A 23,274-nucleotide genomic window follows, 5' to 3' on the forward strand; every position below is an offset into this window, starting at 1 on the left:
ATACATCTCTTCCCATAATTTTAAAATCTATTAATTGGCTATTAAGCCTGTGAGCTACCTCTATATAAAAGTAGTTAGCATATTTGAGCTCTAACCTCTATCTGCCTTCCCTTCCATCTCTAGCTTGAGAGAACCAGGTCTGATGATGGTTCATATTAATAATAATGATGTTCGGAAAGAAACTGACAAAAAGAAAGTAAAGTGAGAATTAAAATAAATATTTAAGATAAAATACCAGATGAAGTTTAATATATCTTCAGAAACAGCACTGATAGATGAGACATATTTATATTATCCTTATATTTTGTGGTCTCATCATTTATAAATTGTGATTTCTACAACTAGAAAAAAGACCGTACCTATTCAAAAGAACCTTCAGATTTCGAATCTCAATCTCTTTTTCTTGAAGTAGCTTAATATTCTCGTCACAATGCTTACATTGTGCAGTTTCAATCTATATGAAGAAAAGTACAGTTTATAATTAAAGCTTTTCTTTCATACCTTATGGATAACTCCTGAAACCGATTAACCCGCGCCCCTTCGTTGAGTTGCAGGCAGCACGTGACATTCATGCTGCCTGGTGATATACCTGATTTCTGCAAGCAGCCAGACCTTCCTGCGCCGTTGAGTGGCTGCTCACCAGCAGGGGGCCCAGATATCGCGAGTGGCTAGCACCACTTATAGGCAGCCTGCACCTCTTAAAGGCAGCCTGCACCTTTTATTTGCAAAATATAAGATGGGGTCCGCACGGAGTCTGAACGGAGATCAGATATCGCACACGTAAAACACAGATGCAGGTTGCGTCCCTTTGTTTACAAACTATTGAGTTATGTTAAAACATTGAATAAAGGTTGCACACTACTAATTCCCACATCCTCCAATCTGCACGCCAGACCTCACAAATCTGCTGATCTGAGTTTGTATCAGGCCTGCGAGAAAGCATGCACCAAGGTTCTCTGATGATGCACTAGAGGCCTTGGTGCAAGAGGTGGACAGAAGGAGGGGCATCCTATATCCGCTGGGGGGCAAGAGGCCCTCCAGACATATGCTCCCGAGACACTGGGAGGCAGTAGGGGATGAAGTCAATGCCAGGCGCTCAGCACCATGAACATGGATGCACTGCTGGAAGAAGTTCAATGCTTTGACACGAACGGTCAAGGTGAGTGAGGTCAACTGTCAAGTGGCGTCTCCTACCAACTATATCACTAGCCGCATCCACTGCTCCACGCACTACACCCCTCCATCACCCATGTACCAACAAACTCTTTCAATCAGTACTCAACTCTTCCAATTAGATGCTTCCTCTCACTCTCAGAAATTACCACTGTTGCAAACCGCAAACCCACAACTCACAGCTCACACACACTGGCAGCTATTCAACCATGATAGCCACATCGCCCAAACATCTTGCAGGACATTCACCGACACACGTCCCGCTTTCTTGCAGGAGAAAGTGGCACATAACAGGAGGCAGCAAGTTGCAGTGGCTCCATGGAACATGAACCTGCTGTCCTCTCGCAGGATGTCAGCTTTCCTGTCCCACCTCTGCCACTCCGCCAGTGCCCTTGCTGTTGCCTGTTAGCAAGCCAGCCCACTTCCTGTAGAGTATTGAAACTTTATTATAGGAACATAGGAAGATAGGAACAGGAGTAGGCCATTTAGCCCCTCGAGCCTGTTCCGCCATTCAATGAATCATGGTTGATCTGTGACCTAACTTCATATACCCGCCTTAGCTCTACATCCCTTAGTACCTTTGGTTAACAAAATTCTATCAATCTCAGATTTAAATGAACAATTGAGTTAGCATCAACTGCCATTTGCAGAAGAGCGTTCCAAACTTCTACCACCCTTTGCGTGTAGAAGTGTTTCCTAACTTCAGTCCTGCAAGTCCTGGCTCTAATTTTTAGGCTATGTCCGCTAGTCCTAGTATTCACATATAGGAGACCTCCGAAAACAGGTACAAATACATCAGCAGCCAGAAGCAATAATCCAGCAACTAACCTGTAACTCCTACATGATTCCTTTAAATAGCGCTGGTAGGGGGTCCTCCATGCTGTTTACGACCTGTTTAGCTGTGCGAGGTCAAGACAGTGTGTTGGTTGGAGCGTTGAGTTGCAAAATTGCATCTGTCCCTTTAAATCAGCATTACACACTGATCTACCTCATATTCTCACTACTTAACACGCTGCCGGCATTTGTTATCTCCATGTGCGCAAACACCTTTACCACGATGGAGTCCGGCACATGTCATGTTAGGAGTGTGCGTGCGCATTGCAAATGCCATTTTAGCTCCCTTGCGGCTCAATTTATAGCTCTAAGTGTCTTTTTATTGTAAATGATGCCTGATTTATAAAAGTCTGCAATAACAGTTTTATTATGAGTAAAATTGGGTTCAATGAGAAAAAGAAAATCAGAACTGTTATTTTGTGTTATGTTGGAAATCATTAAGGAAGAAGGAGGTGTCAGATTACCAGGGCAAATTAGGAAGACTACAGTGGTTTCAGTCCCACTGGATTACGGAGGGACAAAAATCAGCAAGGGGCTCCATTCCTGACCATTGTCCAGTGGCCTTTGCTGGAAAGTGTGTATATGTGCACTTAAGATGAGGACAGCATCAGGCTTAGTTGTCATATCTTCCATACCAGCATGCACTGTCTAGGCTTACACATGGCCACCTAGGCAAGGTACTCAAGGCCCGCTAATATCTGTTAAATTGTGCCACAGAATCAGTTCTTTAGGTGTGAAAGAGAAATGAGAAGAAAGTTGATACAGGACATCCCACATACCCTCGGGACAACCCAATTCACTAATTTATTCATGATTAATACATTACTGTGAATCTGCAGGTGACTGTATGCATATTTCTATTTTTTCCAAGTTATTTTCTTCCCCCCTCCCATGGCCATTCACCAAGCTCAGCTGAAAGACATAGCTTGAGACCAGATCCCGGAGCTCGACCCAAGCTGCTATCGAGCCTAGAGGTGACAGAAGCCTTGTGTCAACTTTGTTGTCCAGTTTTCTGTCACCCTGCTTATAAAAGCACATATCCTACAGTGGCATTGATGAAATCAGAAATTCAGGAGTGCAGGAGATTGTAGCCATGACTCCATATAGTCAGAGTAGTGGCTCAGGGTAGTGTAACTCCAATATTTGCCACTATAGTTTTTATTTTTTACTTTACCTGGAAACAGAAATGAGAATGGTTGCTAACAGTTCCAGATGTAATGGCTGGTCTCCCATTCAGAAAATCCGAGTCCAGCCTTCTCGAATTCCTCCTTACTGTCTATAAGTGAGCCTCACAGGTTCTGGGAGGGCTGTTAGATGGAATAATTTATGGATACAGGGCACCCGATTTATTAAAGAACAAGTCTGGCAGATGGGGATGAATCATCAGGTATCCCACCACACAAGCTGTTAACTAATACAGAGTCACACTTACAAAGGCTAGGTTGAGAATGTAGAAAAAGGAGGTAAAATAGAGAGGCAGGAGGAAACTACAAAATAAAACTATCAAAGTATTTAAACAAATCTATCTTAAGCCTCTCTTTTTGTTATGTGGTATCTTCCAAACACAACAGCAGCAGGTGAATATGGGAAGAACTGCACCGATAATGCTTTCTGCAGAACATATGTTGCTAAGCAGCAGTGACAAGGGCAATGTAACCTCAGACGGTAAAATATAACAGTAATATTACACTTGAGGATTTTAAAGTATGATGGAAACAGTTTACTGTTCCAGAGCAACTGTTGTCATGAAAGGCTACGTGTCAGCGCAAATATCTAGTCTTGCATGCATCCATCAAAATGACATCGAGTTTATAAATAGCTCAATCTCTCAAATGTGGATATGTAAGGAATGAGACTGAAAGCTGAGAAGATGGAGGTCTGTTCAAGAACTCGGGAGAAACATCAAGAGTAAAAATAGAATATGTAAAATTACTCAAAGTCCAGCAATATGGAGAAGCAATGAATAAATGAGGGGAAATGGGTGGAAAAGTAATTTAAATTTTCAAAAGAGTTTTACTTTTTATTCATTATTTGGCTCATAAATATGTTTAGTTCAACATCCAAAATTGAAATGGCTGCAGTAATCATATTAAGATTTGTACGTATGCCAAAACTCGCTATATTTAATAGAGTTGCATCTTAACACATGTTGCTAGATTCTTAAAACAGTTCAGGATCTGCTGCCTCTCTTCCAGTTATTGCAAATAGTATCTGCTAATCACTAATCACTAATTGAATCCTTCGAAAACTTTTTGAAACCTTGAAGGCTTCCATGGATCGCATTAATGCATAATGTGTTCATTACCAGTTTTTCCTAAAAATTGAGTCTCGTTCCTTTATGAAAATCCCTACAGTAGTTCTGAATCCAATCGGGTTGTAGTAGAATTCAAAAGAAGTCAACAAGATTTTTATAAAATGAGCTGTCAATCCTTTCGAACAATTTCAAAAGTCCTGTAGAACTTTCAATTCTGATTATCACTTTGGAAGCTTGTAAAAACTAACTTTTTTTTTGGAAAGGAGAAGTTCATGTATGTATATACAATGTCTACCCTCTCCTGTTATGACTGGGATTCTTCAAACTGTTGAGTCTATACTTGAGTATGAATAATTGTAATAGGCAAGTTACATTTTCTTAAAAAAAACTTGACAACATGGGGCTAAATTGGGCTGCGTAGCCCTGTTTTGTAGGCACTAAGCGGACTCCTAAGCCTCGAAAATGGCGTGTGAGATGCATGCGCACACTTCCGGCGTGACGTGCGCAGGATGCCATATTAGTAAAGGTAGTGCACCTAACGAACGCTGGAAGTGAGTTGAGTAGGGAGATTATAACGTAAATCAGTGTGAAGCAGCAAGCGGCATTTTCAAACTCCCTGCTCCAGCCAAAGGACTGTCCTAACCTTGCACAGCTGAACAGGAGTTAAAGGGCATGAAGGACCCCTTCACCAACGCTATTTAAAGGGAGCGGCAGGAGTTACAGGTTAGTTGCTGGATTAGCTATTCTGGCTGCTGGTACAATCGTGGGTGTTTGTGGAAGTTTCCTATACTTGTAGAAAGTTGCGATATTATATAGAAAGTGGTCTGGGTGGTCATGCAATTCTGTTAGTGGCATTTAAAATAGTGTGCTGAACAAGGTTGTTTCCAAACATGGGTGGCCTGCTAGGGCTTCCTCTGGGAATTAAACATGATTGGGAGCATGCAGAGAGGCCACGCAAAGCAGGACAAGCTGCTAGAAGAGGGAGGAGGAGGAGGAGGCGCAGTGCACTCAGCAGGAGGCCATATCCAACGAGGGCCTTCATGGACCAATTCCCTTACTTCAACTTCAGCGATGACCAGCGCATCCGACGGCTGCGGTTCACGAAAGAGGTCGTGACTGAGATTTGTCAACTGCTGCAGCCACAATTGCAGCCTCATGGCAGGGCAAGGACAGCATTGCCTGTGGCTGTCAAGGTAACCGTGGTGCTTAATTTTTAAGGCTTTGGCTCCTTTCAGGCTGCTGCTGGAGATATAAGCATATCTCGCAGTTTGCAGTGCACTGCAGTATAAGGGAGGTCACTGAGGCTCTGCACGCACTCAGAAACAGATTCATCACATTCCCTCTTAATAGAGACAAGCAGCATGAGCGAGCACGAGGGTTTGCTCGCATTGCAGGCTTCCCCATTCAGGGTGCCATTGACTGCACGCATATTGCCATGCATGTTCCACATCTGAACTAGGCCATATTCATGAACAGAAAGGGATTCCACTCCCTCAACATGCAGCTGGTGTACGACCATACGCAGTGCATCATACAGGTCAATGCCCACTATCCTGGCAGCAGTCATGATTCCTTCATACTGCATCAGTCCAACGTGCCACCTATATTTCAACCAGCACGGCAAGTCAAAGGCTGGTTACTGGGTGACAAGGGTTATCCCCTCATGAAGTGGCTCATGACTCCGGTCTGGAACCCATGTACACGTGCACAGCAGGCGTACATCGAGAGCCTTGCTGCCACACGGAACATCATAGAACACATCAAAAGTGTCCTCAAGCAACGCTTCTGCTTCATGGACCGCTCTGGAGGAGCCTTGCAGTACTCAGTTGAGTGGGTATCAAGATTTATCGTTGTATGCTGCATGCTGCACAACCTCGCCATTATGAGGGGACAGCCCTTGCCACCACCTATCTGGCGAGAACCTGAGCAAGTGGCAGAGGAAGAGGTGGAGGAGGAGGAGGAAGTGGAGGAAGAGGCATGGAGGCAACAAGGTAGACAGGCCAGGTCTCTGCGTGATCAGATTATTAATGAGCGATACCAGTAACCTCGGCTACACCTCCCCATTTACCAACAGTCCCACACTCCTTACCTTTCCTCTCCCACATGACCATCAAATCGTCCTCCTTATGATTACACATTGCTTCCTCCCTCAGCTCATCGCAGAAATCAAAACCAACATTAAATACAAATTCATAGAGTTATTGATTTACACATCAAATGATTCAAAGATATATTATTCACCCTTGTGCATTTCCTTAGTGCCTTCATTCATGTGCCTTTATCTTTCCTACTACTCCTACAAGGTACATCCCCAGTGGCTGGAACATGGGTGGTGGAAGGCTGCTGGTCTTCAATTGAGGAGCATGAAGATGGCCTTGGAGGGCAACCTCGAGCAGCTCTGGGCTGGGAGGGCCCGGTTTCAGATTGCACCATCTTGGCATGGGCTACAGCAGTCTGGCCTGGCTGACTGACAGGGGTGGGAGCAGGAATGCTGTCATCCTGAGAGAGGACAGCAGGTTCGTCTTCTATGGTGCCACTGCCACTCTCCTGGGGCCGTGCCTCAGCAATCCTAGATGATCTTCTGAAGAATAGATTGCTGGACTACTGTGACACCCTGGAAGCCTGTTCCACAGTGAAACCCAGAGCTACGATAGCAGTAATCTGAGCTCCCAAAGCAACAGTGGATGGCAGATGTTTGTGATGCAATGGAAGCTGTGACATCAGTCATCAGACGCTGCAGCATGGTGGGTTCCACAGGTGTTCTAATGGAGGTAACCACCCATTCCATGTGGGAAAGGATGGGCTCCAAGCTCTGCGCAAAGCCATGTGCCAAGTTGGAGCTGGACTCCTCCATGCCTCTGCACATTGTGCACAGGCTTTCTGGCAGGCTTTCCAGTGCACCAAGCATTTGATTGTGTACACCCATCAGCCTTCTTCTGTAGCCTGGCCCATCAATGTCATCATCTGAATCCTCTGCAGCAGAACTAGTGTTCGACCTCGCCCTCCGGCGACTTGGCACCTGCTGCATCCGTTCCCCCAGCCCCGGCTCCTGCACACTTGTGCCCGGTGTCTCACCATGTACAGACCCCTCCTCTATCCTAGCCTCTAAACTACGCGCAGTCTCTGAACTGGTGGCTGCGAGTGTAAGATCAAGTGACGGTGTGTCTTCATCATCACTGTCGTCTTCTTCAGCCTCCTCTGACTGTGCCAGTTCCAGTTCTTGGGTATCTGAAGTGACAAAGGGACAGGGGTGAGTTGCAGTATGTGGAGAGAAGAAAGTATGACGTGCGTTCTTACACCATCTGCAGCACGTGAGCCATAAAAGATTGTGGGATGAGGGAGAAGTGGGAAGCTAGGAGAAGGATTCAGTATGCAGAGACCCTCAATATCGATACCTCCAGCACCGCCTGTGGCCACGGCCGCAGTGACGGCCCGTCCAATGATAGACAGCACTGTCTCCTCCATGGAGGTGAGGACGTGTAGGCATGCCTGTCCTCCCCCAGTTCTTTCCTGCTGCCTCCTGCAAGAAAGAGGGAAATGTGTCAGTGAGTGTCCTACACTCAAGATGTTTGGATGATGTGGCTGTCACAGTTGAATAGCTGCCAGTGTGTGTGACCTGTGATTTGTGGGTGTGAGGTTTTCAAGAATGGTAATGTGTGAGGGTGAGATGAAGCATCTGGTTTGAAGAATTGCGTATTGATTGCAAGAGTTTGTTGGTAGGTGGGTGACGGGGGTGTTTAATGCATGGAGCAGTGGATGAGGCCAGTGGTGCAGTTAGTAGGATATGCCACTTGACAGTTGAACTCACTCACCTTGACCACTCGTGTCAAATCATTCAACTTCTTCCTGCACTACATGCATGTGCGTGGTGCGCTGCTCTTGGCATTGACTTGTGCGTGACTTCCTCCCACTACCTCTTCAGCATATGTCTGGAGGGCCTCCTGCCCCCCTGCGGATAAAGGATGCCCCTCCGTGCCTCCATCTCTTCCACCAAAGGCCTCTAGTGCACCATCGTGGACGCTTTCTCGCAGGTGCAGCCATTCCTCACTATCCTGCAGCACAGAGTTAGTTGCCAAATGAATTCCAGCTCTTCCTGCAGCCACAGTGCACCTCCCCTTTAAGAGTTGCAAACTGCCTTTAAGTGGTGGTAGCCACTCCCATTATCAGGGTCCCCTGCTGGCGCGTGCAGCCAATCAACAGCACAGGTAGCACTGGCTGCACACAGCTATCATTTAAATGATCAGGCAGCACAAATGTTATGTGCTGCCTGCATCGCAACCAACGGGCGTGGGTTAATTGCGGACCACGATCCCAACGCCCGTTTTTAATTTAACCCCTCATGACTGCAAATACAAAATATGTCCAACAAGAAATATAAATACAATATAAACTTTGAAACCAGTCAAATAAACAAGATATTAAACAGAGTAATTGTATTCCTTACAAATAAAAAAACCCTCATGGAATTACATACAATTAGGACACTGATTGGGATAATATGTGCCGATAGATATCTGAAACTTCCACTCAAGATCAGCCTATTCGCTATAGTAACAATTGGGTCCATTTTATCATAGTCTAGAATGGATTCACGGTCACCTAACCCCACAGGAAGAAGGAGAATGAAATGCAGAAGCTGGAATCTTACCGCTACGCTCCCCATTATCATTCCAACTTGCAGGTAATTGTGATTCATGTGATTCTATAACGCATCAACAGGTGCAAACATATGGTTCTTATTTCAACTGGGGCAAAAACATCAGCCATTCTGTATGACATGAAAGAAGCAGTTGCATTTTATATGTTAATGAATTAATAGCACTGTTTTTAAAGGATATTTTAAATGGACATAAAATCCTTGGGAACTTTGCAATAAAATCCAATGTTTGCATAGTTGTAACAAGCACATAGCTAGAAAAAGATAAGATTCACTTTGAATTATCTTACTGAGTCATCAAGAAAGTTACACACTCGCTCTAGTTAAATGCATACATTCTTTTGTGAAGTAACTGAATACATTTGCCCATTAGTCTGTGGTATATATGGCTTTCACTATGACACTCGAGACTGCTGACTGCAGGCTCTGCCTTTAAACATTCAGAAAGGATGGGATGTGGTGCTTACAAATAGCACAGTAGGCTCCATAGGATTACACGAGAAAGAGGTAAAAGAAAATTTAATATTGGAGATAAGGAATAAAAACAAAAAATTCTGGAAGTATATAGCAAATTGATTGGTATCTGACATCAACATTGTTTTCAAGATCTCAGTTTACTGGTAGAGAAAGCAGGGGCACACATTGATATAATAAATCAGATCATTATGTGTATCTGAATCACTTTTTTCAGCTATACCCAATGATTTGAATTAGATTTAAAAATCTATTTTTAAAATTTTTATTTCATGGCAGTTCTAGCAAAGACGAACCTTGAGTAAAACTTTCTGATGTTTTTTAATCCACATAATAGACATTAGAAAAATTGAAGCTCATGGGATTAAAGGGGCAGTGACAGAATGGATACAAAATTGGCTAAGAGACAGAAAGCAGAGAGTAGTGGCGAACGGTTGTTTTCCAGACGGAGGGAAGTATACAGTGGTGTTCCCAGGGGTCAGTATTAGGACAACTGTCTTTTTGATTTTTATTAATGATGTGGACTTTGGTATAGAGGACATAATTTCAAAGTTTGCAGATGATACAAAACTTGAAAATGTAGTAAACTGTGAGGAGGATAGTAGCAGACTTCAGGAGGACATAGACAGACTGGTGAAATGGGCAGACACATGGCAGATGAAATTTAATACAAAAGAAGTGATACATTTTGGGAGGAAGAATAAGGCGAGGCAATATAAACTATATAGTACAATTTTAAAGGGGGTACAGGAACAGAGAGACCTGGGGGTTCACATTCATAAATCTTTGAAAGTAGCAAGACAAGTTGATAAAGCTGCTAAAAAAGCACATGGGATCCTTGGCTTTATAAAGAGAGGCATAGAGTACAAAAGCAAGGAAGTTATGCTAAACCTTTATAAATCACTGGTTAGACCTCAACTGGAGTATTATGTCCAATTCTGGGCACCACACTTTAGGAAGGATGTCAAGGCCTTAGAGAGGGTGCAGAGGAGATTTACCAGAATTATACCAAGGATACGGGACTTCAGTTATGTGGAAAGATTAGAGAAGCTGGGATTGTTCTCCCTAGAGCAGAGAAGGTTAAGGGGAGATTTAACAGTGGTATTCAAAATTATGAGGTGCTTTGATAGAGTAAATAAGGAGAAACTGTTTCCACTGGCAGTAAGGTCAGTAACCAGAGGACAGAAATTTAAGCGAATTGGCAAAAGAATCAGAGGGAAGTTGAGGAGAATTTTTTTTATGATCTTGAATGCACTGTCTGAAAGGGTGGTGGAAACACATTCAATAGTAACTTTCAAAAGGGAATTGGATACATAACTGAAAAGGAAAATTTTGCAGGGCCATGGGGAAAGAGCAGGGGAGTGGCACTAATTGGTACCTCTTTCAAAGAGCTGGCATAGACACGGTGGATGAATGACATCAACAATAACAACAACTTGAATTTATATAGCGCCTTTAATGTAGTAAAATGTCCCATGGCACTTCACAGGAGCGTCATCAAACAAAATTTGACACGGAGCCAAATAAGGAGATATTAGGATAGGTGATCAAAAGCTCAGTCAAAGAGTTAGGTTTTAAGGAGCCTCTTAAAGGAGGAGAGAGAGATAGAGTCGGAGAGGTTTAGGGAGGGAATTCCAGAGCTTATGGCCTAGGCAGCTGAAGGCACGGCCGCCAATGGTGGAGCGATTAAAATCGGGGATGTGCAAGAGGCCAGAATTGCAGGAGCACCAGAGATCTTGGAGGGTTGTAGGGCTGGTGGAGGTCACAAAGATAGGGAAGGGCGAGGCCATGGAAGGATTTGAAAACATGGGTTATAATTTTATAATCGAGGCATGGCCGGACTGGGAGCTAATGTAGGTCAGCAAGCCCAGGGGTGATGGGTGAACGGGACTTGATGCAAGTTAGGATACAGGCAGCAGAGTTTTGGATGAGCTCAAGTTTATGGAGGGTGGAAGATGGGAGGCCGGCCAGGAGAGCATTGGAATAGTCAAGTCTAGAGGTAACAAAGACATAGATGAGGGTTTCAGCAGCAGATAAGCTGAGGCAGGGGCGGAGACGGACAATGCTATGGAGGTGGAAGTAGGCGGTCTTGGTGATGGAGCGGATACGTGATCAGAAGCTCATCTCCGGGTCAAATAGGACACCAAGGTTGTGAACGGTCTGGTTCACCCTCAGATAGTGGCCAGTGAGAGGGATGGAGTCGGTGGCAAAGGAACGGAGTTTGTGGCGGCAACCGAAGATAATGGCTTCGGTCTTCCCAATATTCAGTTGGACAAAATTTCTGTTCATCCAGTACTAGATGTCGGACAAGCAACATGACAAATCAGTGACAGTGGAGGGGTCGAGAGACCCCTCCTTCTGTACTGTCTGATTCTATGATTCTATGACTTTTGTGGAGTCTGCCATACTATTTCTATTGTAAACAATTTTACAACACCAAGTTATAGTCCAGCAATTTTATTTTAAATTCACAAGCTTTCGGAGGCTTCCTCCTTCGTCAGGTGAACGATGTGACGAAGGAGGAAGCCTCCGAAAGCTTGTGAATTTAAAATAAAATTGCTGGACTATAACTTGGTGTTGTAAAATTGTTTACAATTGTCAACCCCAGTCCATCACCGGCATCTCCACATCATACTATTTCTAAGCATGATGTCCCTCTGGAATTCTCAATCACTACACCCGAGTTAGTGGTCTACAGTCATGAAGTGTATATCTGCTATTCAATACAGACCATGTGCCACTCAACTAGTTACACAAAGAAACTATGGGGGTGATTTTAAACCCCAAGAACGGGTGGGTTGGGGGCAGCTGGGAGTTGAAAATAGTTGTTTTTTGGGTCGTGACTGCAACCAGGTTTTATTTCCGGGTTTAACATTGGCGTGTAAAAGTACAGGCTTCCCACTGGGATTGCAAAGTCTGAAAATTTTGCGGTTGCGACCCAAAATAACAATTATTTTCAACTCCCACCCACTCCCAACCCACCCGTTCTTGTGGTTTAAAATTATCCCCTATGTGTCACAATATAGATATACAAACACACTGTGTATACGCATAGGGATGAAGCACCATAAGACCCTAAGAGCATAAGACCATAAGAGATAGGAGCAGGAGTAGGCCATTTGGCCTCTCGAGCCTGCTCCGCCATTTAATGAGATCATGGCTGATCTGATTTTTACCTCAAGTCCACTTTCCCGCCCTTTCCCCATATCCTTTGACTCTCTTGCTGATCAAAAACTCAGCCTTGAATGTATTCAATGACTCGGCCTCCACAGCTTTTTGGGGTAGAGAATTCCAAAGATTTACGACACTCTGGGAGAAGAAATTCCTCTGCATTTCCGTCTTAAACGGGTGACCTCTTATTCTGAGACTATGCCCCCTAGTTTTAGATTCTCCCATGAGGGTAACATCCTCTCAGCATCTATCCTATTGAGTCCCCTCAGAATCTTATATGTTTCAATAAGATCTCCTTTCATTTTTCTAAACTCCAATGAGTATAGACCCAACCTGTTCAATCTTTCTATTGTTGCTATTGCTTCTGTTTCTAAATTATTCCACCCTTGCCATGTATTATAAAGTTATTTTTAATGAACAGAAGAAAAGTAACTACTACTGGAAGTATTATAATTAAAGAGTCTCAGATTTTAACCATGCATATTGGAGTGTTTGCATTTAACTCTTTCAAAACCAGAGAAAATCCAATATGAAATAGTCAGGATACTCAATCCTTAACCAAACTTTTAAGAAAATGACCTATAATATGCCATCTTTTCCACTGATCCCAGTTCTCCTGCTGATATGAGAAGAAAATGGAACACCGAAATAACTGGGAATTTTAGTAATACACTCCAATCAAAATTGCTAACTTGGAGATGCTAGTTATGTTTGACAGTGATGACAGTTAGATTTGCTTGGCTCTTGCATGGCCTTCGTTGGCAGTTGAATAAATATTGAAGTAAAAGTGGTAGGTTGTCTCAGTGAAAAATCTCGGTCAGGAAGGCACTCTGGCAGTGCATCATATTGTTGACAAAGAGCCTGTTACAGTGCAGCAGCACATGTTTGCAGCCAGCAATTATCCACTCAGCAACTCTCAAGTCACAGCTGTGCTATCACTGGGAGGTACTGAGCAGAGACTGGGTTCTTCCCCACTGGGAGAGGGAGAAAATACAAAGTCTCTTGTATGCCTTTTAGCAGCTGTTTATGGAATAACATTCATAGAAGTCTAGGTAAAGGTCACATTGAGCTGCTCAATATTGTATGTCAAGGGGGGAGTGAATCTAAAATAGAGGAGAAAATAAGTACAAAGGGGATACATTTCCTTTTTAAAAATATAGCTATTAAAATGATCAGTGGTATGGATTCAATATTGCACTTATATCGAATACAATGTGGTATCAGTGAGCTGGGTGGTACAGTATGTTTGAGCTCCAATACATTGCACCACGTTAGAATGTGGAATGATTTGGGGTTTACATGTATCTGATCTCAGTTGTGCTACGGATCGAGGCACTCGGGATAGTGAAGATAGGGACTCAAGATAAGGGAAGAGAAGAAAATGTCTTAAAAAGATAGAGACCTAGAATTTGCCCATGCAGCGCCTGTTTTTGGGTACTCACTGGCCAACTAAGCTCCCAATATGGTGGGCAGGAACCTCACGCTTATTTCCAGGCGGATGTGCCATATTGGTTAAGGTACATGGGCAGGTGACAGGTGCGCAAGTCGGGAACATTTAAAGTTCAGAATAATTTGTTCAAATTAGGGTCCTGCACATCTTGCTAAATGGCAGGAAGGCCTCCTCACCAGCACCATTTAAATGGGTCATGCAGTACTTAAAGGATATTTGCTGGTTTATCATTTCAGACTGCTGGTTGATTTCTGGGTGTTGCTTGGTGTGTTTTATTACTCTGGAAAGTTCACTTTGTCTACACAGAGAAAGATTTTGCTGGTCTTGCACTGTTGTTGTTTGCTTCAGAAATAGTCTGGCTGCAGACATGGGTGGTCTAATAGGGCAGACTTCAGGGCTGAAGAGGGGGAGCAGCTGCCAGAAGGAGGAGGAGGCGAAGGCCACTGCGCAGGAGGCCAGATCCACAGGGAGCACTTCTCCTACATTAACTTTACTCAAAAGCAATGCATGAGGCGCCTTCGCTTCACCACGGAGGCTGTCACCGAGCTACATCACCTGACGCAGTCACAACTCGAGCCTCGAACCAGGGCATGGACAGCTCTGCATTTGGCTGCCAAGGTCACCGTGGCCTTCAACTCGTATGCCATGGGCTTCTTTCAGGCTGCAACTGGTGACATATCTCACAGTTTACAGTACACAGATGTATCAGGGAGATTACTGATGTTAATTGTATGAATGATATCAATTAGTGTTAATTGTATTCAGGTGGTGGGTGTCAATTGGGGACTGTCTTGTATCCTTTTTATAGGAGAGCTTAGCTAGGGTGTGGTGTGCGTTTAAGAGGAATCTATGTGACTAAAAGCTTGGAAGAAACTAAAGACCAGGCTCTAGTATTCTATCCTTCACCACTTGGCTATCCAGTTTTAACAACCAAGGGTCTCTAAGTCAGGAGGAACATTTACATCTCCTTCCCTATGGGCAGAGCAAAGCAGGACAAGAAAACACTAGGTTTCACCTGCATGGTAGGCTTCCCCAGGGTACAAGGTACTATAGACTGCACACACATGGCCTGGCATCACCAGCCTGGCATCTTTATTTATCGAAAGGGATTCCACTCCCTCAACTTACAGCTGGTTTGCGATCACAGGCAACACATCATGCAGGTCTGTGCCTGCTATCCTGGCAGCAGTCATTGTGTGCAAGCTCTCTGGCAGGCTGCCCAGTGAAGTTAACATTTCCTGGTAGATGCCCATCAGCCTTCTTTGATAGTGTGGGACATCAAAGTCTACATTTGCGTCCTCTGCAAAAGAACTAGTATGTGACCTCGCTCCCTGGTGAGTTGGCACCTGTGGCTTCCTATCTCACTGCCATAGCTCCTGCGCACTTGTGCCTGGTGACTCACCACATACAAATACCTCCTCTAATTTAGCCTATAAAGCCTGCATGGTGCCAGTATCCGAGCTGGTGCTTGCAAGAGTCAGATCAAGTGGCGATGCACCTTCTGGAAGGCTGGGCACCTCTTCCTCCACTAGCTGAGGGGGGTCCTCATTCTCAGCAGCTGAAATGAAACAGAGGGACAAGGGTTAGCTTATGGCGTGTAGGGAGAGCAGAGAGAAAGAAATGGGTGTTATAAGCATTGGCAGCTTGTCATGCAGTGTGTGTGGAGTGAGGGAGAAGTCAGAGGGACAAAGGATTAGGTATGAAGGAACCCTGCGGGATGTCTCCTCCATCGTTGACAGTCGCCATGGCCTCGACTCTGTTCCTGCCCATGATGGCAAGCACGCTTTCTTCAAGGGGGAAGAGGGTCTGCAGGCGGGCTCTTCCTCTTCCATGGCAGCCTGTTGCCTGCTGTTGTGTGCAACCTTCTCCTGCAAGAAAGTGTGTTTGTGAGAATCTTGTGATGTGTTTGGATAATGTGGCTGTTATGGTGGAATAGCTGATAGTCTGTGTGTGAGTTGCGAGTTGTGGGTAAGTGAGGGTTGTAATAGTGATGATTGTGTGAGTATGAGGAGAAGGAGGTGTAGTGAAATGTGGTGCAATGATTGTAGGAGAGTGAAACAAAGTGGGGGAGGGTAGTCCTGTGAGTGTTGTCAGTGTTGTTATTAATGAGGCTGTAAGTGGTGCATCTGTGAGCAGAAAGTATGAGGGCAGTCTTCTTACCTTAACAACTCTAGTTAGATCATTAAATTTATTGCAGCATTGTAGCCCAGTCCTGGGTGCAATGCTCTTGGCATTAACATGCTTGGAAATTTCTTCCCACTATTGGTGAAGTAGATGCTGGGACAGCTTCCTGCCCCCTTGGGAGAAGAGACTGCCCCTCATCATCTCCACTGCCTGCCTGCACAAGGGCCTCCAGGGCAGCATCGGAGAACCTTGGTGCCTGATTCACTACATCCTTCAGCCATTCCTTCAACACAAGTTCTTCCTGGGTGTTTGCTGCAATAATGCATCTCCCCTTTAAGAGGTGCTGGCTTCCTTTAAGTGGTATTATAGACACCCGATATCCCCCCCCCCTGATAACTGTGCAGCCAATGAGTAGCACGGGTAACATTGACTGCACGTCTGTGTCATTATAATCAGTAGGCAGCATATTACATGCTGCCTGAGCCAACACTAATAGGCATGTGCAGTGCTCGCCCCAGCCCCTGCGCGCCTGGTTTTTAGGCGCGATTGGATTTCTAGGCCAGAGTTTCTTCTAGAAGCAAGCAAATACTGAGTCTTTTGCTGAAGCCACAGAAAGATAGACATTTTCGTTCCAACAGTTTGCAAGGATTATTTTAACCAGCAATGTGAGAACTCTAGAAGGCTCCATAGCAAGTATAGCAGACAGTGACAGGTGTTTGTACGTGCACTATGCAAGAAGCATGGTGCTGGATCCTATTCAAAGTGGAAAGAACTAGAAATAAGTGTTTACAATTGCAAATGCTTTATTTGTCCTTTGAAAACAAAATAGCACTTCAGCCAGGTAGTATAAAAATTAAGATATTCTACAAACCTACAATCACAGGTCTGGCTTGAACCCATTGATCACGTGCCAGATATTTTGCCAAATCACAGCCAGGTCCCTAATGTAGGACACCTCACAACAAGGTATTTTCCTTTCAAGAGAAGGTATAAAATTGACGTACACCGACTCACCACTGAACATGCACCAGTGATACAAATCATTACTTCCACACACCATCTACTTAGCTGAATAGTTCATGATGATGATGATAAAATTTGAATAAAATTCAAGTATGTGCACTATAGAAATATTTTATACATGTTATGTGTGTGTTTTAGAGAAGACCAAAAATTGGGGAAAAATTTAAGTGATAAATTTTTTTTGTCTTAAGATATTTTTAAAGCATTGAAGCACTGCATAAACTGTTTAAATAATTAGTTTGATGAATTGGTACTAAAGATTAGTATACTAATGCTCAGTACAATGAAACAGGGATGAGCTCTGTTCTGATCTAATCCATGCTAGCTGATATTGTAAACGGTTCCCTCTCGTCTGGTACGGTCCTGCTCCCTTTCAAAACTGCCGCCATCGCTCTCCTCCGCAAAAATCCCACCCTTCACCCCTCTGTCCTTGCGAATTACCACCCCATCTCCAATCTCCTATTCCTCTTCAAAGTCCTTGAACGTGTTGTTGCCTCCCAAATCCATGCCCATCTTTTCTGCAGCTCAATGTTTGAACCACTCCAATCAGGTTTCCACCCCTGCTGCAGCACAGAAACGACCCTAATCAAAGTCATAAATGACATCCTATGTGACTGTGACCATGGTGCACTATCCAACCTCATCCTTCTCGACCTGTCTGCAGCCTTTGAAACGGTTGACCACACTATCTTCCTCCAACGTCTCTCCTCCGTTGGCCAGCTAAGGTGAACTGCCCTCGCCTGGTTACATTCTTATCTATCTAGCTGTAGCCAGAGAATCTCCTGCAATGGTTTCTGTTTTTGCTCCCACACTGTTACCTCTGGAGTCCTCCGAAGATCCATCCTCGGCCTCCTCCTATTTCTGATCTACATGATGCCCCTTGGCGTCAGGTTCCACATGTACACAGACAATACCTAGCTCTACCTCACCTCATCCAAAACTCTGCTGCCTGTATCCTAACTCGCATCAGGTCCCGTTCACTTGTGCCCTGTGCTCGCTGCTCTACATTGGCTCTCGGTCTACCAATGCCTCGAATTTAAAATTCTCTTCCTTTTGTTCAAATCCCTGCATGGCCTCGCCCTCCCCTATCTCCGTAACCTTCAGTCCTACAACCCTCTGAGAAAAAAGAAAGATTTGCATTTATATAGCGCCTTTCACGATCTCAGGACGTCCCAAAGTGCTTTACAGCTAATGAAGTACTTTTGAAGTGTTATCGTTGTCATAATATAGGAAACGCGGCAGCCAATTTGCGCACAGCAAGGTGCCACAAGCAGCAATGTGATAATGACCAGATAATCTGTTTTACTGATGTTGGTTGAGGGATAAATAATGGCTAGGACACTGGGGAGAACTTCCCTGCTCTTCTTTGAAATAGTGCCATGAGATCTTTTACGTCCACCTGAGAGGGCAGACAGGGTCTCGGCGTCGCGTCCCATCTACAGTGCTGCACGGAGTTGGAACTCTGCGTTCCTCCAATTCTGGCCTCCTGTGCGTTCCCGATTTCCCTCGCCCCACCATTGGTGGCCGTGCCTTCAACTGTCTAGGCCCTAAACTCTGGAATTCCCTCCCTCTCCGCCTCTCTACCTATCTTTCCTTATTTAAGACAGTCCTTAAAACCTACCTCTTTGACCGGTCACTTTTCCTAATACCTCCTTATAAGGCTCGGTGTCAAATTTTGTTTGATAACGCTCCTGTGAAGCGCCTTGGGACGTTTTACTAAGTTAAAGGTGCTATATAAATGCAAGTTGTTGTTGTTGAGCTATGTCAAGTGGGCAGGCATTGAGCTCAGGCTTCAGTATCTCCCAGAAAGGGGGAGGGAAAATCTGAGAAGAGATTTGTACTAGGGTGATCCTGGATGCTCCCTGGTGACCAACTATTGGGGCATTCCTTGAAGTTTGGGAACAGGTTGTGAGCTCGATCTATCAGTTTCAAGATGTCAGACCAGGCAGATGAAGAAAAAAAGGGCAAAACCACCCACAAAAATAATTCTATGGAAAAATTAAAGTTTGAAAAAAAACATATTTTGACATTTATAATATTTCTGCATACACATAAATGAAAAGCTTATTTGAATTAAAATGATTGTATTGCATTTTCCTATTACTTTTTCTGCTCCTAAAGTATTTCATTTTTTAAAGTTTATAGTAAGATTTACCAGGTATATAGTTAATTAAAAAATACTCAGAATCCACCACTCCTCCGGCCCATCCACTCAGTGACATACCTTACCTGTGACATCATTGCTTTTATTGCCAAAAATGTGGTGCTCTCCTCCCTCTTGGACTACTTTAGATCCCACTCAGAGATTCTCTGCCCAGACTGCATTTGAAGATAGACAGTGAGTGAAGCAGGGCTTTCTGCCCAGATCTGGAGAGGCATTAATAGCTGCAACATTTAGATAATTTGCTCCATTGGTAAAGTATAACGTGCATGCTTGTGGACTAATATGTCAAGTAACAGCTGTTGCTCTTTACAGACTTTGTAAATCTTTACAAATGTGTGAATTATTTTCTGAATTATTCAAACATTTTAATAATGAACAAAAGCTGGTACAATGAGCTAAACTAGGCACCTAGTAAATATGAAGTTTAGCTGTTAACTTATTGTATTTTTTAGATGTGTAATTCTTCTCCAGTTACTGCACTTTTTAAGTAGACAAATATCAACCATAAAATCACAGCTTCATATTATATTCTCTCTATATAGCTGATCCTCCACTCGTTAATTCTTTCAGGACTGCTATACCATTTTACACTAAAATAAAAATAATACAACCTTTTTTTAGTTTACTAATAAGATATTGAAACTATGTATTGCATTCCAATCGATTTTTCTGATTCTGTATTATAATACCCATCATTATGAAATGGAAGAGAGAATTAGTTTTGCAAATGACTTAAACTAGAAGATTTTGGACTTTGTAAACTGCTAAGGATGTTCAGTACTCAAATGATCAGTTGCAGCTCTAAAAAGATTAAAAGTATTCCACAGCAAAAGAATATGTGAAGCTTTTTGATGCCAATGTATTACAAAAATATTTAATACTTTAAACCTAATTGGCTTCATGAAACAATTATTTCACAGGTCTTCTCTTCCCAGTGTCCCAACAAAACAGAAATCTGAGATTTGTGCTTGAGACATGCAATTATATATAATTCCTTAAAATGATACAAACCCTAGTCATAAACAGTAAGCAATTTTACACAGTCCAAAACAGAAAAATAAATACTGTTCTTAAAATTATTTAGTATTGTTACTTTTTTCCTGTTTTAGTTTCCTAAATATCTTACCAAGGATTTTTAATTTCTAAAATAAACTCACAAGTAATAAGGTAAAGAAGTTTCGAGTTAGAAATACTAGATCACTTAGTGTCAGAACCCAATGTATTTTTAGATCATGGCTAGTAGTTTAAGTAGTAGTAAAATAGTTTAATATTCATCTCTTTGACAGATATGTTGAGAGCTGTGGTGTTAGTATCAAGCATAAATCAGACTTCTTTGTAACCCGATAGTACAGTGCTTCAAAGTTACAGAATGCCCTCCAAAAGTACATAGAATAAACTAATCAAAGGTGATTGTAATTATGTTTGTTGTGCTTGGATGTGTTGGAAAATGCTTCACATGTTCTCAGTTTGCCATTATTAAGGAATGAATTTTAAGGCTGTAACTATAACTATGAAGAATCAGCTTGACCTCAAGAAGCTTCTGTACTATCCTTAGGTGGCCATTGCCAAATATTAGATTACAAATATCATAAACATATTCATTGCACAACTTTTAAGCTCATTTCATTACTAGTTAACTCCTGCCTTTACTAAAGCTACATTATGCACTTTTTTGGTATATTTTTGTGCTCATCAAGGTGAGGGATGTTGGTGGTGGGGAATGAAGCTCTTTTCCATTTTGGGAACTTTGCGATAGTATTGAAGAATCCCAGGTCTTGCATAACATGGTTCAGAAGCAGAGCTAAGCTCCCTGTACTGAGTAGAGTTTATTGCATCCTAGCAATGTGCCTTGATTCCAACTCCTGAAGATCAACCCCAACTGTGATTTTTTTAAAATCCTTTCTGCACCTCTGACCCTTAAATCCTCTGAGTAAGATTTTCAGTTTACTACCAGCTTTGGACAGTTATGTGCTGTGGCCCCACATACACTGGGAGCTGCCCAAGGTCAATTCAGTTAGATTGCTTGCAACAAACTGAGATACGTGAGACTTTCATCTCAGCAGTCTGGACTGGATTTGAATCGAAGTCCCAGAAATGAAAGAAAAGCATAGTAACTCACTATACCTCCCAGTCATCTACAATGCACATTTTCAGCATAATAAGAAATTATATTTAGCAGGACAGGTTAAGAGCTGATATGTTTTCAATGCCGTTTTGTTATTTTTTTAACTTGTTAAGTGTCGACAGTGCTCTACAGAAAACAACATCTAAACTAACAGGAAAGATCTGTGTAATCTTTATTTCAGACAACCTAAAGGTGTAAGGAGTGTATTGAAGTACTGTTCAGCCTGCTGTTATTCTGAGGTGTTGGCTCACCTGAAGTGGTCTGTTTCTGTGGAACTGCTTGTGGCATCCTGCTCCCTAACACTCTATAACCATGGATAGATCCACACAAGAGCTCTTCCTGAACTTTATGGTGGTTTTGATGACTGTGCTACTTATGTGGCTCCTTGTTAAATCCTATCAGGAGTGAGAGACAGTCCTCTTTGTAAAACTAGCTCTTACAATAAATTGTGTCAATCTGTCATGGCTTCTGTTGTTCTTTTGCTGTATCTCTAAGGAGGCTATTCAGTGGCTAGTGTGCCAATGATTTAACTGTGCAATCGTTTGCTTGAATTTTGGTACTTTGTACATTACATCTTTGCTAAATGCCCTATTTTTACCCTCTGTAATGTATTTGAAAGGGCATGTGTCACCCCGTTCGTGGTTTGGGGGCATGAACATGATGCGTGAATTTGCCTGCAAAGAGCGCAGTCACTTTACAGTATCACCTTTATAATGTTGCATACAACTACAGCCATTAGGGGCAATGGCCTGCAACTCTACATTCTGACCACCTTTACTCATGCATGAGACAACATGGTGGTGACGATGATGCCCATCAAGGATGTCATCATATTTTCAAGCAGACTTTTAAAACACAAGCTTGGCGTCAAGTAAACTTTACTTTTTTTGATTTATCTCTTTTCTCTACTATATTGTTCAAACTTGGTGTTGCCCAGCACCATGGTTTTTGGCCCTTTAACTAGATCTCAAATTTCTGGTTTGAAATCCAGAAATACAGGATGACACATGCCCTTTAATCCAAGCAGCTACCTGCTTTGCTATTGGCAGTACTATGTGATGGTATATATGTGGTTTTGTTTATCAAATGGCATATGCCACTTACATTTCAAAGAAAATTTTCATTAAAATGGTCAATGCAAAGTGATTTCTGTATAGTGAACAGTTTGATTTATACCTTTTGTTCTTTCTATTCCTTATTATACCTACTCTTGAAATGAATGGTTAACTATTATCTTCACTTTAGATATGGCCTGTAATATTGCTTGAGGCACAAAGTCATGTATAACAAATATACTGTCTTGATTGAACAAGTGTTACAGTGTTAACCCTTAACCTCCTTATGGATTTCTACAGTACATTCAAATGTTTTTTCAGCAGACTAAAGGTTAATGTATCTTCCCTTCATGTCTCATTTTGTTGTAATTAAATATATATCCAAACTATTTCATTGTTCCCATGTTGCTTTGTTCACTGTAACACCAGAACTACCTACACCAGTATATACAGTACAACCACTTGTACTAAAAGTATTGTCAATCTTAATAACTAAATAACGCCACGGTCGATTATATTCACACAACCTGAAAATAACAAAAAATGAATTATAGTCCATTCAATTACATAGTTCTTAAATGCTACTGTGTGCTCACAATATTTTATTGTACTAATAAGATGGGTTATGCTTTTGCAAAACTCAATAGTGCTGACCAGCAGTTGGAACGCAATGAAGACTTATAATGAAAATACATGTTAGATGCTAGTTTTATGGGTTATTTACTTATATTTATTTTGTCCTGGATATAAATATTTTTGTCCTTGCTATT

General features: G+C 42.7%; 2 protein-coding genes across 3 annotated transcripts in view; one reads left to right on the top strand and one right to left on the bottom strand.

Annotated features, from left to right (window-relative positions):
* The window catches only part of LOC137323177 (putative leucine-rich repeat-containing protein DDB_G0290503), a 28,697-nt gene extending 25,652 nt beyond the window's left edge, over nucleotides 1–3,045 (bottom strand). The window contains exons 1-2 of the mRNA XM_067986686.1: nucleotides 2,911–3,045; nucleotides 360–454 (exon numbers count right to left, since the gene is read on the bottom strand). Of these exons, the coding sequence (XP_067842787.1) occupies nucleotides 360–454; nucleotides 2,911–3,045 (230 nt within the window). The remainder of the gene's footprint in view (nucleotides 1–359; nucleotides 455–2,910) is intronic.
* A 16,408-nt stretch (nucleotides 3,046–19,453) lies between these two features.
* Nucleotides 19,454–22,893, top strand: LOC137322499 (sarcolipin). 2 transcript variants are annotated; one of them, XM_067985421.1, is made up of 2 exons: nucleotides 19,454–19,498; nucleotides 21,631–22,893. In XM_067985421.1, exon 2 carries the CDS (start codon nucleotides 21,762–21,764, stop codon nucleotides 21,855–21,857), a length of 96 nt encoding a protein of 31 aa, XP_067841522.1. In that variant the 5' UTR covers nucleotides 19,454–19,498; nucleotides 21,631–21,761; the 3' UTR covers nucleotides 21,858–22,893. The 2 variants fall into 2 exon arrangements, with proteins under 2 accessions (XP_067841522.1, XP_067841521.1); XM_067985420.1 differs by having other exon boundaries at nucleotides 19,466–19,574.
* Nucleotides 22,894–23,274: the final 381 nt, after the last annotated feature.

This window comes from Heptranchias perlo, chromosome 6, assembly GCF_035084215.1.
Source record: "Heptranchias perlo isolate sHepPer1 chromosome 6, sHepPer1.hap1, whole genome shotgun sequence".
In the NCBI taxonomy this organism is placed as follows: Eukaryota; Metazoa; Chordata; class Chondrichthyes; order Hexanchiformes; family Hexanchidae; genus Heptranchias; species Heptranchias perlo.